General features: G+C 39.0%; 1 protein-coding gene across 1 annotated transcript in view; it reads right to left on the bottom strand.

Moving 5' to 3' along the window:
- Nucleotides 1-4982, bottom strand: part of LOC139140601 (G-protein coupled receptor 54-like) — a 37962-nt gene extending 32980 nt beyond the window's left edge. Inside the window, exon 1 of the mRNA XM_070709947.1 lies at nt 3127-4982. Within this exon, the coding sequence (XP_070566048.1) occupies nt 3127-3480 (354 nt within the window). The 5' untranslated portion in view covers nt 3481-4982. The remainder of the gene's footprint in view (nt 1-3126) is intronic.
- Between the last annotated feature and the right edge of the window lie 13081 nt (nt 4983-18063).

The raw sequence follows: 18063 nt of genomic DNA, 5'->3' as shown, positions 1-18063 counted from the left end.
TTATGATACTTTTGCCCATAAACATATGTATCAATTAAATTGCTCAAAATGCGAAATTGTAATGTCTGCAACTCCAATTTCGTGCATTAAAGTACTTGTCAGACGGTAAGTTCAACCACCCTGGTTGGTTTCACTAAAGGTCTAAAGATGTTAGGCTGTATCGCTTTGCATAAGGGTGATTTTCAAGTTCAATAGATAACATCTGCGGTGGTGGTGGTGGAGGTGGCGGCGGCGACATTTTGAGATCAACACGGATGATTATTTGATCCACTTTTCGGTGAAAATGTTTAAGCCAGTGATAGTCGAACTTCCCTACAGCTCCTCGGTCAGCATTTCGGAAGGAGCCAAAATTGCATAAGATATTTAAACTCAACTTGTCAAGGAAACAAATCAAAGTAATAACATTCAGAGTTTGCACTGTGTCAAGGAATCTGTCATGTTACCGATTTCTCTCGGGAAGGAATTAAAGAACTCTGAGACTTTGAGAAGATGCAGGCAATGCAGAATCGTCTCCGCATCAAAGTCGATAACATTGCCCATGTTATTTTTTCACGAAATAAGATACCACTACGAACTAAGGAAAAGGGTCACACTGCTGAATGCTAATGCTAAGGAAAGTCAATCTGTCCATCTCCGATGACCTTATCAATATAAAAGATGAATCTACAAGGCCAAGGTTACATCTAAACAACACCAAGAGATATTACAGAAGAGATCACGGATAACTTTCAATATAAAAAGCATACGAGAACGACACAAAGTTAAGGTAGTACGCATCTCGAAAGTAAACGACTTAAACTTTTGCTCAAACTTTCCCTAATGAAACTTTCAGTCATTCTCTTACTAAATCGAGAATAAAAATCGGGGGTCACCGTGCAAATTTTGGTACTAGAGAAACAAATACCCAAAGATTTACCGATATTTGAAATTCAAAATGGCCGTCATCCCTGTGTTAACTCTATGGGGAAAAAATAAAATTTTCGATTTTCGAAAAACTAAGCCGATGAAAAGTTTTCTTACACCAATAGCTTTAAAATCGAACCCCCACATGTGGTATATTAGAAGAGACTTGTAAAAGTTTGAGAGTACGAATATCTGTCTCCGAGGCGCGTTCTACCTTAATTCCTATCTAAGTTTTTACGCGACTCCAAACGGCAACCATAGTGCATTTCATATGTTATGATCGATTACGTAAAGGGGACTAGATTATTCAATGTACCTAAAAGTTCAAAAAAATGTATATGCAAATGATCAAAACTTCAAAAAAACTCTGAGTTGGTCTCCACACTTCTTTGTAGAATGTCTAGGCTACCGATTGGAAGCTGACAAGGATGATCGAATTCACTTTCTGACTATTGCTGTGACAAATTGAACTTTCGTTCCTGCCATTCTTCTCTTAATTGGAGCACTTGCATGCTTTAATAATATAATAATTATATGCTTAAACCACTCTGCTTTATGCATTGAGAACTGCTCCTTCCTCAGACGACACCTCGAAACCATAATAACCAAAACATAATATCTTTTTGTGACCATGGCGGTGCCTAGCTAGGGCAATGTTGAAATATTAAGCTTTTGGAACAAAAGAGTCGTTAGATATAAAGTTAAGATACAACAAAAGGAAGATCGTTCGAGTTCGTATTTTGAAAGTAGTTAAATTGAGAATTAACATCAAAACTATGGTATATAAGTAGAAAGCATTTTGTTATTATGTAGATTGCAATGACCTATCCCATCGCGCACATGACATACGCGCACGAGCTTGCAGATATAGACACGGGAGCTAGCGAACACTTCTAGAACTCGCCCCGCAATCTCACTTTGCAGACGATTGCTCTCTGTAGATTGTGGACGGTCTACGGTCACATGAAAATCAATAGGACAGTAAAGCTGCCGTATCCGTAGAGGTAAAAAAGCCCCGCGCGACCCTTTTACATAGAAAACGTTATCCCTATAGCATATTGATTAATGCGCCGCGTCTCTTTCCCTTTCGTAAGTGTGAAATTAAATGCGAGTTCGGGCCTTGTGACGGTAGTCGATAAAACTGACAATTAAACGGACTCCTGCACGGTTTGTGATCGGGACTTTACGTCGCTTTGCGTATAATCAATAACTGTAGCACGTTTTGGTATATTGAAAGTGAAATTGATGAACATAGCAGACGAACCGTTAAAAGATGGCCTGATACCTTCACTCAGTGGACGGTATGCAGTTTATAGTTTATATTGTCGGTGTTGTTTAGGTGTTATGTTTGAATACAATCATGGCTGTCCACAGTAAAAGTGCAAGGGCTGAGATGAATTGTTTTGTCGCTGACGGCGAGCTAAGAACTTTCTTTAATGTTGTGATTAGCGTTTCAAGTTTTTCAATTTCTCTCACCGAAGTCAATGCTGCATACGTATAAGGCGGGCTTTGTGATGTCGGCTATAGAAATTTTCATCGCATCAGACCGGAGTTCCGTGTAATGAAATTTTCGCACAAGTATATGTACACTTTGCAAAGCGAATCGCACTCGTCTCCGACAAACAAAGGAGGCTGCTACAGCACACATAATCCGTTGTAACAATCACCGATACCCGTTAATATGATTTGACTTTTTGTGGTGAACATAAGTGCCTTCAATCGAGCTGGAAAAATTAATGTGTTATTCGTTACAAACTTCTGGGTTATCTTACAAGGCATTCAGCTCGATACAATACAACACCCTCAATGTGAAATTTTGTGCGTCAGGGGACTCCGAGTGCTGTTGAAAAAAATTGAAGCAAATGAAAAGGTATTGAATTGAACGTAAGTCGGTGCATTAAAGAAACGGCCCAAATTCGCTCACCGTACCCGCTTAAAATCTGCCACAGCAGTTTTTTGCGCTCTGTGCAGATAAAATATACACAAACTGGAAGTAATTCTCTGAAGAAAACAGTTTTACTTTATGGTTTTTTTGCGTGCAAAATTATGGAACAGCGCACTTTTGGATGTGACGAATATATATAAACTGAGCCTTTAATTTGATGGGGGTTAGTATAGTGGTGTTTTATTCATCTATTAGCTAGAGGGAATTTTGACGACAGAAGAGAACGAAGGTAGGGAGAAATGTGTCGCTACCTCAGGGTGGGAAAAATTGGTACTCACGAAAATCAGGTAGTAGGAAAACTTGCACATGAAATCACCGAAGAACCACTCCGTGATCAGGGCAAAGACAGTGAAAGGCACACAACATACGAGGAAGGCCAGGTCCACGATCGCAACACTGAGGATGTAAAAATTGGTCGTGGTCTTCATCTGCTTGTGTCGGAGGATGACGACAATGACCATGGAGTTGCCGGCCACTCCGACCAGGCAGATGAGAGCGAATATGGTCGGCACCAGCCAGGTCTCCACGTAGAGCTCTGGCGTGTACTCGTAGTCGTCGTACGCGGAGACGTTTGTGGTGTTCCCTGTCTCATTCAAGAGCGTCGACGGATATAAAATGTTGCCATATTCCATTGTGAGCAGGTCGGCCCTGCAATCCGGGGATTGATAAATGTACACTTGTGCAAAATCCCTCTATCCTTTGTTACTGCAAAAAATGATGGATTGCTCCCCAGTTTTGCGCATTAATCCGAACGGTATGCCTCACCTAGGCAACCAAGCACGGTTGAAATTTGATTGACTGATGTCATCCAACATACCAAGAGAAGGCAATATAACGTACTACTCTCAGCGAGTAATATCCGTGGCTGTTTGGTGTCCTCGTCTCTTCGTCGAGGTTTACATTTCCAAACAACAGTCCAAGAGAGCCTGTTATTGCGAAAGTCTCGTTTTCACATACCATCCAACATCATTTGGCGAACGTCGAGAAGATATCGTAGCACGCGCCACCTTGCAGAGAGAGTAAAGCCTAGTCTATTCAGATGGAGTATTTGAACATATCACGCCACCCCCGAAAACATGCGGCTGCCAAGTAAAAGTTCGTCGCCGTACTTTGCAGCAATTGATGTGGCTAACAACGTCAAATCCGTTATGTGAAAGTGGAGAGTCCTGTCAACAGTGTGAAGTAAGGCACTTCTGCGGTGGCACCCACTTACACGTTTATACCATTCCACCAGAGGAGTGACATGTGTTGTTTGATTGGCAGGTCGAAGAGCTGTCTCCTGGCTGAACACTGCAGAGGGGAGTAGCGGCGCTCGTCTCGTGACGGCAGTAACTCTGCGTCAGTTTTTACTGTCGACTTACTTTTGCGAGTCACGGGGTCGGGTATCCCATGGAAACGCGGACGGGAGCGGGTTCGTTGCATCGTTAGATGTTTCCTCGACCGATAGGCTAGAAGCATTCGTCATCTATGCGGGCAACAAAACATGCAGAAGCTCATGAGCGACTCCCAGGCCATAAAACATGTCAGCTGAAACGTGAATTGTACGTCAAACCTGCAATTCTAACTCGTGCTGTTTGGGGAGAGCACGATGCCAGAACCATAATGACGTCCTTACTCGGGTATTTTAATAGCATATCAACTTCAGATTTTCCTCCAAGCAATCTTAGCGTAGCCCAGATCTGTGTGCGATATTTTCGCGTCCCAAGTAGCTAATAACCAATAATGCTACGTCTCAACGGCCGTTTGAATGGCAGAGGCATGCTTAAAGATAGCAATGAACAGAATCTTGAAGTGAATCAGTTGTATTTTTCTTTCACCTTTAGCGGGCTCGTAGCGTCAGTTCGATAATAGAAAGAAAAAAGAAATATCCATACGACGAGCGCGGTAGGATTGTCGTCTGCGAATTGATGTTATTACGGTATACAAGTCACTGATAACTCCGCCAAAACATGGCCTACTGCAGAGCCAACAAAGGCCAAATCTTTCAAATCTCAACGTCATCTTTCTCAAACAGCCGTATTTCGTTTTCAACATACGTCAAATATCGGCGATAACCCTAAAGAAGAGCCAGCAGCAGCGATCGCCCACCAACAAACATGCTTTATCTTTCTCTCCGGCGGAGCCATAAACATCTGGTGCGGTCATGATATACTCCGGGTTATGCACGAAACTGTCTAATGATGGCGCCAATTGTCTAAAGTCGTTGTGCCAGAATGCGACTAATTTAAGTCTCGGGAAGACGCCGACAGAGCGAGTTATTCGGCATATCACGGAACATAATGGAGATCTGACAGAAGCCAATTTGAAAATTACGGAGGAAATAGTATCCAATCAGGCAAAATTGTTATAAACATTATTCAATTTTGTGCAATACCACATATTGCGAAATTAGGGCCTGTGTGCGATGTGGTTTGAACTGTAATAGACGCACACCTTCATTTGATCTGTGAACAGCAAATAATACTCTAGTCGGTAGAAGCACTCGTGACAGGCAATGATAGAAAGCTTTCTTACTGACGCGCAAAACACCAAGTTACTATATTTCTGGTCACACTATAGATTTCATTCATTGTTGATCTCAACATTCTTGAAGGTACTAGATACAATTATAGTTAGTTGTATTGACCAAGGTACATGATTGGTGTAGTAATTTATTGATTGACCGATAATGACGCAAAACAGTTCCTAATGTTGATGCATAATGCATGTTTATAGCGTACTTAGGCTCTGAAACTGACGGGCGTGATATTAGTGGAAAGAGATTGAGTTTTGCAGAGAAAGGGCGTCTAATAAAGGCGGGAATATAAAATGTGTACGACGAGAAGAATGGAAGACATCCGTAGGGAAATAACTGCAGACATCTCAAACTAGCAAATGTCGGTCAGGTACTACGGATGTGACAGGAGATAATTGTTTGAACTAACCGCTTATATCCCGGTGGAAAAATGCACCCTCTTAATTATCATTTAGTTACAAATTCTTGACAGATCAACATTTTTATGAATTTTTTATGAAGAGTGTGGAGAAAAGTGATGTTTTAGCCCCTTAAATTCGTGGAAATCCAGAATTCACTATTTCAGCATGGTCTTAGCGCATAGAAAAATGCCAATTTTGAATTTCAAACAAAAGAAGACGTCAGGCAATTTGCTTCTCCCGTCCAAAATTTTGCATCGTGATCTCGGGATTTCAACCAATTTCACAGAGAACATTTCACTCGACCACATTTAACCATTCATTTCCGAAAGCATTGTCACAAAGGATGAATGTACACTGAAACAGACATGGTCGTTTATGCACCATAGCCAGCTCATGTAGGATAAGTCAACGGTTGTAAATTGCCTGAAAGTCTGTTTGCATGCTTTGATTGGCCGTACCTGGAATAGAATCGGGGTAACCTCACATTTAAAATATAATGCACATGGTAAATAGGCAGTGTGTAGCCCAAATTAGGCAATGCCCAATTTCCATGACAACGACATTAACGTCTCGTTCGCACACTTTCTGCCAGTGTCACTGGATCACTGCCAATTCTTAACACTGTCTATCTGTCCGTCTGCTCATCTGTCTGTCTGTCTACCCGTCCGTCTGTCTGTCTTCCAAGAAATTCATTCGAATATCTATCAATTCATTAGCACAGTTACTCAACTATGTATTTTCCCGACGATTTTTAAATATTGCCAATGATGATGAAGTTAAGGGAAAATAAACATGCAATTTTTTCAATTTGTTTTTCGAAATTCTGTTTTGGTTTCGTGAAATTAAAATTTACTCTTTCATTACCTAGTTTGTTACTTCTTTGCTTTTTTTACATCTTTGTCGGAAATATGGAAAGGCTTGTTTAGGGGGGAAATGGAAAATGAGATTAACGTAACATGGAAGGAACGTGATCGAAGTATTTCACCGACCATTAGCTGTGATAATCTAGTTCCCTTTGGCATCCCTGAGTAAATCTATCTATTTATCCGGGAGAAACTGCACGTCACGCCGTCATGCCTTGTATGAGGTGTGCTTGGTGTTAAAGATGATGAGCTACATTTTGGTGTAATTGTGACTGTGATTTCATTCTGACATTGGACCAGGGTTTTGAAAATCTCAAATCTTCCGCCAGCGAATATAGAGCACACTGGAAGTGAGGTACATGTATTCACTCTTCTGTCGAGGAACCGTTTTTGACACCGTGTGGCCGACACGAGGGACATGTTCCTCGACGAAGCCGGCCGACACTTGCGGGCTAAATACAAAGTGTTTAGGATTAGAGTCTTATGAACGGAAGTGTGTTGAAAAGGGATAAGTACAACGCAAATCGAGACCATATATGCGACTACAGCCATGAGGCTCTAGGCCAATCCATTTACATGACACCCTCTGTTTGCCCGTTTCCCCCGTATCTATATAACCTTCATTATTTAGGTTCCCTGATATGCAGCGCAAGTTAATCGCATTTAAACAAGAGTCTTTCCTATTCTAGTTTCTGTCATACCAAGGTTTGTTTTGTCTCATGTTATTTCATATTTCTTTGAAATCGAATCGCTCACAGGAGTCACCCGGGTCTGAAGTCAATACGGTTGTACGCGTGTTCCTAGCTCTATACTTCGACTCTGTAAGAGTGTTCTTACAATAAATTATATTTTTTCCCCTGCCAGGCACTGAACCGAAACCCCGGCACAAGAAAGCCTGTTACTGAAACGAATGTGAGCTAAAATCCTTACATTCTGCTCGATACTTTTGCCCATTCAATACTCAATGTCAATAAGAGTGGTTTTCTACCTAAATCGCAACCATTTGGCATGTTATTCCTGTATTTAAAACCCAACGCTACATATACCGATAAACCAATATATTTGTCGCGTCGGCCGAGGGCTTTCGCGAAACCATCAGATCAATATCTGTCTGGCATCAAAATCAATGAGCGCAAAAGTAACTAAGTATTCGCAAGCCACACAAACTATATGTTCTATCTTCTTCTTACTTGGTTATCTGAAGTGTGCTGCGGACGAATTCAAAGTGGTTCTTTTCGGACACAGCCTCAGCGATGTATTTCAGCGTAGCCGAGTGACACTGAGAGTTTTGGCGAGACCAGAAATATGGTAGGAAACAACGGCTACGAGGTTTTGGCAATCAGGGGTCTTATGAAACCATAGTCCCTAAAGATTCTATTCATTGCTATCTTCTTGTATACCCTGATTCTCGTCAAATTTTGCGTGACAGATGAAACAAAGGTCTGATCTTCGTTTCTCAGGACTGGGGAAGTGTAGGCTTGTCTACCTTGTAAAGGTTTGCTGTTTACCGAGATTTTTCTTGTAGGGAATGTAAACTTTATATGTCGATACCTAGCAAGAGTTTTCTGTAGCGTCTATGGCTAAATGTAAACTGTTTTTATCATCTAGTGTTTTCCTGTTCGCTTCGGCTAGAATCCAAAACGTGATCTTCATCGTTATGAGAATATTCATGACTGGTATCAAAAAGCCACTCAAAAATCGCTGTGTCATTACTCCGAACGTACCATGCAAGAGCAAAGTGTATAAATGCACAACGTCAATTTGATCATTAATGAGATTAAATGTCCGCACGAAGTATTGTTGTCGGGGACCGCTTGGCAAATAAACTTAAAATATTCCAAGATAGATCGTACAAAGAAACAACAGCAGGTGCCTGTCCCGTTTTTCTCGAGAGTCCATGATGAAACCAAGGCATTAGACTTCGTAAAGATGGAAAAAAGGTCAACTCTCTCATAAAGTCGTTCCTCAGTGTGCAGTGCCCGAAGAAGGGTTCTTAAAATAACCATTTGTCATCTTGATTTATTTCCACTGACAGGTTATCTAAATGATCACATCAATATCTCTGTAGTATTGCCAATTCGGCTGAGTTGTTTCAAGACCTGAGACTTGTAAAGTTGTTGTCGGCTCGTCCGAAAATCAATCACTTTGACCGGTAATTAAAGTTTATAATTATTGTCATTTCGCTGTCTGTATCAACGGTACAGCCTCGATACCATGATGGCGAAGTTGGGAGTTTAGCATCTCACATACCCTAAGATATCCAACTGATATTACAAGTTTTATTATTGACAGGGACTTTGAATAAATGATCAGTTTATCCTTAGAATTGCTAATGGCTTGTTGTACAGCAAGAAATGTAAGCAGGAGTAAACTACAATAGGGAGCTAATCATATAACACCTAAAAGAAACCCATTCCTTACGAAAGGTACGTGAAGAGTTGTGATGATGGTGCATACTTATACTTAAAACTCTCTAATAAATGTGGAAATACAAGTTAGACACATGATAATGGTATCACCATTTAGAGGGATTTGGTTTTATGAATGGTAGGGGACCATTGTGAACAGGAAAAGGTTATGATAGTTGGTGTTATTTTCCTTTTGTTTACAATTTATATACAACACGCATAGATAAGTGTATCTCTTGAAGAACGGCGTCTGCACGTCTAATAAAGCTCAACAAGGGATCCGACACGTCAACAGTCAAGAGGCAGATGGTCCATTGTCGGTTGTGTTTGCAGATCTGATGTATCTATGAGGAAAGTATCTTGTAAACTGTGATTTTTCTTCCAGTAGAGATTTAAACAATTTACAAGACGATGCACAACGCTCTAATTAATTCAACATTTCTGTGATGTATTTTCCTTCGAGGCTGTTTTCTGTATTACTGCGAAATCGCTGTTTTTATTTCACGATTGGTACAATCCCATGAATACTAAAACTCTAAAGGCGATAGTATAGTGTTTAAGATGTTCAAATTTAGAAAAAAAGACATAACGAGGAGCTCTTATTTATGGCCTTTGACGTAAATGTAACTCCAAATTTCATTTGCAGGGATGCTAAAATGAAGCAAAGTTTTGGCGCTGGTGGCGTCAACTTTGAAAGGCCACGCTGTGAGTGGCGTGATGTCCTGTCAACTCTCAGGCACAGAGCAGCGGAGGATGCATCTTTCTACCTTTGAGAGAGAAATCACGGTCATTGGTGCTGTCGGGTGTGCACGTGACCAAAAGTAAACTCAAGTACATGTATCATGGCTATTGTAACCACTCATAAATTTTGCTATATCGTGACATTGTTGATTTTCTTCTCCCAATCACCACCTTACAGATATCTCTCAGCATCCGCAAATATAGCTGTTATTCATAAATTTAAAAACACTGAACACATTCAACGTTAATGTCCTCTGGCTAGACTCTAAATATTAATGAGTTGAAAGTAGAAAAGTGGCACCTTGGCTGTCCAAAAATGTCATGACGGAGAGTACAACCGAACAACAGCTGTCATACTTGTACCGAGTAATCTAAGACAATTGTGCACGACATAAGAAAGCGTCATGCCGTCTTTGAAATTCTAAATTACTAAAGAAAAGCTGCAAGGCATACCGGCGTTCTACTCACCTTTTTGTGAAGTACACTGGAACATATCGCATTTAATTGGACTTAGGAGACGGGAAAACACTTTGACAGCTCGATATAGCTTGAGGTAATTATAATGACGATGTTTCCCATTGATAGAAGAACAGCACATTGTCGTCACAATTCCTAGACCTTTTCACACAGAAAGCCCAGATAATTGGACGAAAGCGGCATCCCCGTTGTATGGTGAAAGCGCCAAACAATGTTCCAACGAAGTGTTTCGATTACTTATGCCGCGCTGAAAAAGCCCATTACAGAAGGAATATCGCCGGCTGACGTCATCAGTGTTTCTCAGAAGGAAACGGGAGGGAGTTAAAGTCGCTCGTTAAAGGTGAGTCGAGATGCAAAATACCATGCAACGTGCTGAAATAATTTGTAAAAAACAGCTTATGAAATTTGCCGTCGTTTTTCAGTTTGACCGGAAAATCATACTTAACTTATCTAGATTCATTGAACACATCAAAGCAAAACTGAACGCAATCTAATTTGACAGGATAATTTAACTTTGAGCAGAATTGAAGTGTTTGCAAAAAAAATCACATAATAGTTGCTTGTCTTGGCTACTTTATTAGTAATGATTTGATTATTGGCTGCTTTGGACTCGTTACTGACTGCTTAATAGCGTTTAGGTAGTAAGCTCCATTGATTATCTAGTAGGACAGATTTGAACAACCTGACAACATCTAATTCGTCAGATGATACAAGCTCACTTGCTGTGAAAGTACAGAAATTATCGTTATATAGACTAATTGGTTTGAAAGCCGGCTACACCCTGTCAGAGAATTTGTACATTTCAGCTCACCGAACGAAATGTGTGTAACATTGCTGATTGGTTGCGCCCTTCTTGGTAGTCGTAAAAGCGCCACTCGCACTAACGATTTGCTGAAGGGCAAACACATTGACGATACATATTCTGCATCATTATAGGATCATCAGATAAAGAACGCTTAACTTTAAAAGTATTTTATGTTGACTCGGTGCATCTCTACACTGAACTGCCGTGCAATGTTTAATAGAGCTAAACTGAGAAGGCGAATGTATCAATCCACAAAAATCTTTACTATTTATGGCGCTATAAATATACGTATATTAATACCTTAAGAAAAATGTATAATGGGAAAGTTCACTCGACTATGAGAACTTGACTGTTGACTGTAATGGAAATCAATATTTGATTGCCGTCGGCTACTTTGTCGTCATTACTTTATTAGCTTGTCAAGGTCAGGTGTATTTCACTTCTTATTCAAACATACATCCCAATACAGTATTTTCAAGGCATGGACGGTCAGATATACAGAGGGACAGATATATAGATTGATATTAGATAGATGCGAGCACACAAACACACTCATTTTATATACAATTTTATATCTGTGCATATGTATTTATACATATGATTATTTATAAACAATAGCAAAACTATATATATATATAATATATAATATATTTAACATATGTGTGTATGTGTGTATATTATATGATGAGAGAGAGAGAGAGAGAGAGAGAGAGAGAGAGAGAGAGAGAGAGAGAGAGAGAGAGAGAGAGAGGAGAGAGAGAGAGAGAGAGAGAGAGAGAGAGAGGGGGGGGGGTGGTCCCGGAGGACGAGGAATCATGATAACACTGTGTACTCTGTCCCTATTTCAGATAGGGTGAGACCGAGGTCACCTACTTGATGGGATTTGCACTGTACGTTGTGAAAAGAAATGGATTTCTAGAGAAGCGACCTGAGATGAATGAGCAAAACTGCGGACGCCTCATATTTTGACGTTAAGCTTAACCTTCCCAAGCATACAGGAGAGTGAGTAGCTCGCCCAGATCACGGGGATTTGACATTCCGCACACGCTGAGTACTTTCAATGACACTGCAGTAATTGCATTCACCTTATGATGGTTTAATGCTAGATTATTCCTAGACAAACGTTAACTGTTGCCGAAATCCACGTGTCACGCATCTTCCATTCCATTCTAATTTTGTAACAGTGCCATTTCCCCCTTCTTCACTCTTTATTTCTAATTCAGAGTGCCCCGTGTGAAGGGATTTGATTGATTCTTAGCGCCTTGTAGCCGCCGCCAGGTTTGACGATTATGTTTCAAGTAGTCCTGTCTTTACATCAAGGATGGTAGCCCTATTGGTGAGAAACAAAGCCCCGAAAGGGATTCTCCACCACACAGGAAACGCCCTCTATGGCGTACACGGGCACATGTAATTATACACTCTAATGAGTCGGGAAGCTAGCTCATGTCAGCGAATGATAGCAGCTTGCTCGGGAGACTACTGATTAGTCAAAAGACTTCTATTTTGAGCACCGTACGGTTCAATAACACCAGTCTAAACGATGTGGCGCAAATGTGATGATGATCATAGCAATCGTTATTGCCGTATATAGTGTTTATCAAAAAGAAATCTTACAAACCTTACAGATCCACAGCCTGACATAGCTTATTTTATGTGTGTGAAAGATATGATCTTTAATAGCATTGTACTTATCTCTGCACACTAACCCTTTCCGACCAAGCAAATATTTAGACATTGATCTAACTGACTGTGCGCACATGTAACCTACCCCAGTTGTACAATAAATACACAATAATTGGATGCACTACAAGGATTGTGTTTAGCACTTGATGAGTGACAACCGCCCATTTTTCTCTCGCTTTTTCATTCCCCTCCGATCTTAAGTTGCTGAAATGTGCAAAAATGTACCATTCGTTGAGATACCCGATTTGTCCATGGTGATATACCATGGGGAATCTTTTGCCAGCCGACGGTCAGTGCTACTGTGTATGCCATATGGTGACTTCGAAATTTGTCTTTTCACAGGCCTCATATGAAAAAAATACCACAGGACCATCTTTGATTCACATCCTGTATTGCTACTTCGAATAGAAGGGAAACAACGTCTTCTGTGAAATTACGCCGAGATGTTTCGACACTTTTCCCCCGATCCTTGAATGAAGTTAGTCTTAGATTGGTGTGGGCATAATTAGCCCTGGTTTTGATATTGACATTTTTCAATAATCATCGGCAAAACATGGAAAACCAAATAGTTTTAATTGTGCTTTGCGTTGTTTAAAAGAGTTATCTTCTCTCGGCCATCAATAAACGAAAATGGACTGGGCATTGACCTCAATACCTGCAGCAGTGAGTTGGTTATTAAAGTCAGCTGAGCGCGTTGCATAATTACTATAGGAGTCTTTTCAACAATTTGAGTGCTTTTCTCTAATAGCAACCTCAGACAAGACTGTCACTTATTTATTATTATTCATTTGAAAAGGTACAGTTTTATTCCCATCAATTTTCGCCTGGCGCTTTTTATTGCGTTAAGGAGCTTTCTTGTCATGTGTAGGACAAAAATTGACTGAGTCAAATCTATTCAAGCAAAGAATTCAACATTACAATGTTATATAAGAGTCAAAGAGAGTCCTGTGAAAGTAATTGCATTATATGCCAACTAGTGTTTATCGTTTTAACGAACGGAGGAACGAAGAAACGTGCCTTGCTATGGTTCGTCTTTGCCTATTTTGAGAGTGAAAGAGATTTGCAGGGCTCAGCCCTTCTGGTATTATGCAACGTAGCGGACTTTGACGGGCGATTTGAATCCGTCGAGCCGGATTACGTAGAAGCCAACATCTGGAGCTTAAACGAGCGAAGCTGGTAATGACTCAAGATCTATGTCTCCAGTCAAATTCTTACACACCGTTAATACGTGCGTGGTCTTCGCAGGGAAACCTAATCAAGAAACAAACCGAAGTCTTTCCTGTTAGCTGCGCAGCTATAATAATATAGAAATGCACTTCGGGTAGAAAACCGTATATTAGTGATAGTCAATCATACGTTACATTGTGTACTACACCGGTGCTATCTTTTAGACAGTCATTACGTCATTATTTTATTAGCCCCCGGTTTATCATATGTAGTTCTATGAGATGCTTGTCGCCTTTGATCAAATCCAGAATTTCGCCCAAAATATGTTGTGCTCTCAGAATGACATTTTCTCATTCCAAAGTCCGTTAAAAAAGAAGTGAAGGCCAGAGAACGCGAAAGTTGTGTTTTCTTTTTTTAACTTCGGCAGCAAGTTCTGCTATATACTAGATGATATGTTTCCTCTGATTTCAATTTAAATGCTAATTTGTCAAAGTTATGGAAGCCAGACTTTCGTCAACATTTCACGAGTTCTTCACCATCGGCGAGGCCTGCAGATGTTGGCTATCTATCAACATGTCGGACAAACGCATTTGTTTCAAAATTAATGGAAAACATTTCACGCAACTTACTTGTTTGATGACCATAGGCGAGCATCCTTTGTTGTTGTGTAGAAAACCGATAGATCATTGGGAAATTTGTTTCGGGTTTAAATTTACATTTCTTTGTATATTTCCCTTCCGTGTTCTTTGCTGCGCAGTCAGACGTTAAAAGTTTAAAATAGTTCTTTGGAGAGTATTTTTATGGAATCGTTTCCTTTTGAACAGGAGTAGATTACCAAGGGGCATTTCACGCAGCCATCAACAATTTCATCCTTTCAGTATGAGTCGTTGGACAAAGTGAGAAAGAAAGAAACCAAACAAAGAGAGTCAGTTCGCCGAAATTATTCAAAGCGCGGGTACAAATGGAAATTCCCCGAAAGAGAGGGTTTTAAGTCTGATCATATTTCACATTCATTTTACCTCCCCTCGCAGGAGTCCCAGCTCCCCTCGTAGGAGTCCAGTGCAGCATCAATGCGTTTCATTTACAGGATGTCTATTATCTGGCTCGTCAAGAATTTTCATGTAACCGTGCTGAGATTTACGGAAGCGTATTCGTGCCATTTTTTGTAAGAAAAAAAAATTAAAAATCTCGTAATTACGAGTTTTTGATTCTCGTAATTACGAGTTTTTGATTCTCGTAATTACGAGTTTTTGATTCTCGTAATTACGAGTTTTCAATTCTCGTAATTACGAGAATTAAAATCTCGTAATTACGAGTTTTTAATTCTCGACACTATAAGCCCTGATTCTCTTAGTTATCAGACAATCCTTAAAAACTCAGTCCTTATATAGTTTTGAGCTTTTATTTCTCATACATATTGTTGGTTATTGTTCAACGAGAATATGGTGTTTTCAATATGGTGTTTTCAATATGGTATTATCTTGATTTATAAGTTGTAGTAAGCAATCATAATACACTCGTAGATGAATAAATAAATGAATGACCTTTGGACTGTTACATGGCTACAATTGTAGATATTCAGTATGTTATCCATTAGATCAAAAGTCAAGCAAAATGCGTGTAGATTTTGTCTGGCTGGATAAACATTCTTTTTAGGGTGAAATATCAATAGTATGACATTATGCAAATATTTCACATCTGTCAACACCTTTATTAGAGTCTCACAACCTGATAAACACCCCCTCCCCGCCTCAGGAGATAATCCCCGAACTCCGAATACCTGCCGATGTGATGTTATTTTTTTTTACATCCAGCATAGATTGGCAGTTGCCATCATGTTGGGTTTGCACTAGAAATTATGACGAACAATTGACATCTTCTGACACCCCTTCATGTGTGAAAAAGACATTATCCAAAACAGCAGTGAATGAGGAAGTCGAACAGATTTCCAAACTTTCAGATTAGTATTATTTTGCAAACAAAGATTTACACAATCAAAGTTTGTATGGAGACAGATAAAGTAAAGAAAGTTTAACAATCCGTGTCCTTGCATTGCTTCTTCCTTATGTAAAAGAACAGTACACAAACATTGATTATGATCAAGATGAGTGACCGAATTGAAGTGCAACTCATTTCAAGAACCCAAGAAATGATTGAAAATGGCAAATAAAAGCGAAAATATGTTTATTTTTATCACAGATGTTATCAAGTAGAAGTGAAAAGGAAATCTCAAAATAGACGATGAGTTGAAATAACGCTGTGATAGTTAAATTTTCATATGCTTCCATAAACATTGAAATTACAAAATCATCATTATGCAAACATTCTGGCAATTTGAAAACCTCATAATTTTGAGATTTTTAGAAATTTGCGATTACTTGACTGTAGTTTTTGACCATGTATTCATTTATTCGCAATGACAATGACGGACTATAGATTCTCATGACAAGATAATTCTCGTAATTACGAGTTTTTAATTCTCGTAATTACGAGTTTTTAATTCTCGTAATTACGAGTTTTTAAATCTCGTAATTACGAGTTTTTGATTCTCGTAATTACGACTTTTGATTCTCGTAATTACGAGTTTTTAAATCTCGTAATTACGAGTTTTTGATTCTCGTAATTACGAGTTTTTAATTCTCGTAATTACGAGTTTTTGATTCTCGTAATTACGAGTTTTTAATTCTCGTAATTACGAGTTTTTTATTCTCGTAATTACGAGTTTTAATTCTCGTAATTACGAGTTTTAAAATCTCGTAATTACGAGTTTTTTATTCTCGTAATTACGAGTTTTTAATTCTCGTAATTACGAGTTTTTGATTCTCGTAATTACGAGTTTTTAATTCTCGTAATTACGAGTTTTTGATTCTCGTAATTACGAGTTTTTAATTCTCGTAATTACGAGTTTTTTATTCTCGTAATTACGAGTTTTAATTCTCGTAATTACGAGTTTTAAAATCTCGTAATTACGAGCTTTTTATTCTCGTAATTACGAGTTTTTAATTCTCGTAATTACGAGTTTTTGATTCTCGTAATTACGAGTTTTAATTCTCGTAATTACGAGTTTTAAAATCTCGTAATTACGAGTTTTTAAATCTCGTAATTACGAGTTTTTGATTCTCGTAATTACGAGTTTTTAATTCTCGTAATTACGAGTTTTTGATTCTCGTAATTACGAGTTTTTAAATCTCGTAATTACGAGTTTTTAATTCTCGTAATTACGAGTTTTTAAATCTCGTAAAAACGAGTTTTTTATTCTCGTAATTACGAGTTTTTGAATCTCTTAATTACTGGTTTTAATTCTCGTTATCATGTGTCTTCATTCTCGTTATCTACTCAAATGGCGTACTGGCATAGCCTCTACACATTGTATTTTTTCCACCAGCTACATTATTACCTCTATCAACATTATTACAAGACTTTGGGCAGTCTGGGGGCATGATATGGCATAGTCATTAACATGAGAACGTTGCAATAGTGTTAAGGAAGTCTGTGCCTGTATAGAAACAAAACACTTCAGCAATGTTGCTTAGTTTGCCAATTTAAGAGCGACTTGTAATCTGTAAACTCTGTACATAGTGGATCAGCAAATCAAAATTAAATTCACAGTTCTCACTTGCACCGAAAGTCAAAAAGTTTGATACATCGCGACCATATTTGAAAAAATGCATTTATTTACAGCATAAATGTAATAAATAAAATTAAACAGAACTACAATTGACGACATACAAACTTACAAGAAGAAAACTGTCAAATATTGATTGCAAATGGCATGGCATTCTCAAACACGTGCGTTTGTTAAATGGTGTCTAGCCTATCGCAATACGTTTCCATGTGATTTACTCAAAGTTCACCATCCATATTTTGGATCACTATCCGGTCAATCTGAAACTGATGGGAAAATAAGATATTTTAGAACATAATTCCATCACAACATGATGTATTAACAAACCCATCGATACAATGCACACTGCACGCATGAACGCACAATGCAAGACAAGCTGTACAATGAAAATATTTTGCAACTACATTAAGCAGAATTAGTAGGTAATATGTACAATGGTCTTTAACAGGAATTGACTTGACTTCTTTTAATTAATTCCTGCTATTACTTATCAAATGATAGGGACAAACAGATCGCCCTGCATCAACTTA

The sequence above is a fragment of the Ptychodera flava genome, chromosome 9 (assembly GCF_041260155.1).
Source record: "Ptychodera flava strain L36383 chromosome 9, AS_Pfla_20210202, whole genome shotgun sequence".
In the NCBI taxonomy this organism is placed as follows: Eukaryota; Metazoa; Hemichordata; class Enteropneusta; family Ptychoderidae; genus Ptychodera; species Ptychodera flava.
The sequence above is the reverse complement of the archived record's forward strand: the minus strand, read 5'-3'. Positions and strand labels throughout refer to the sequence as shown.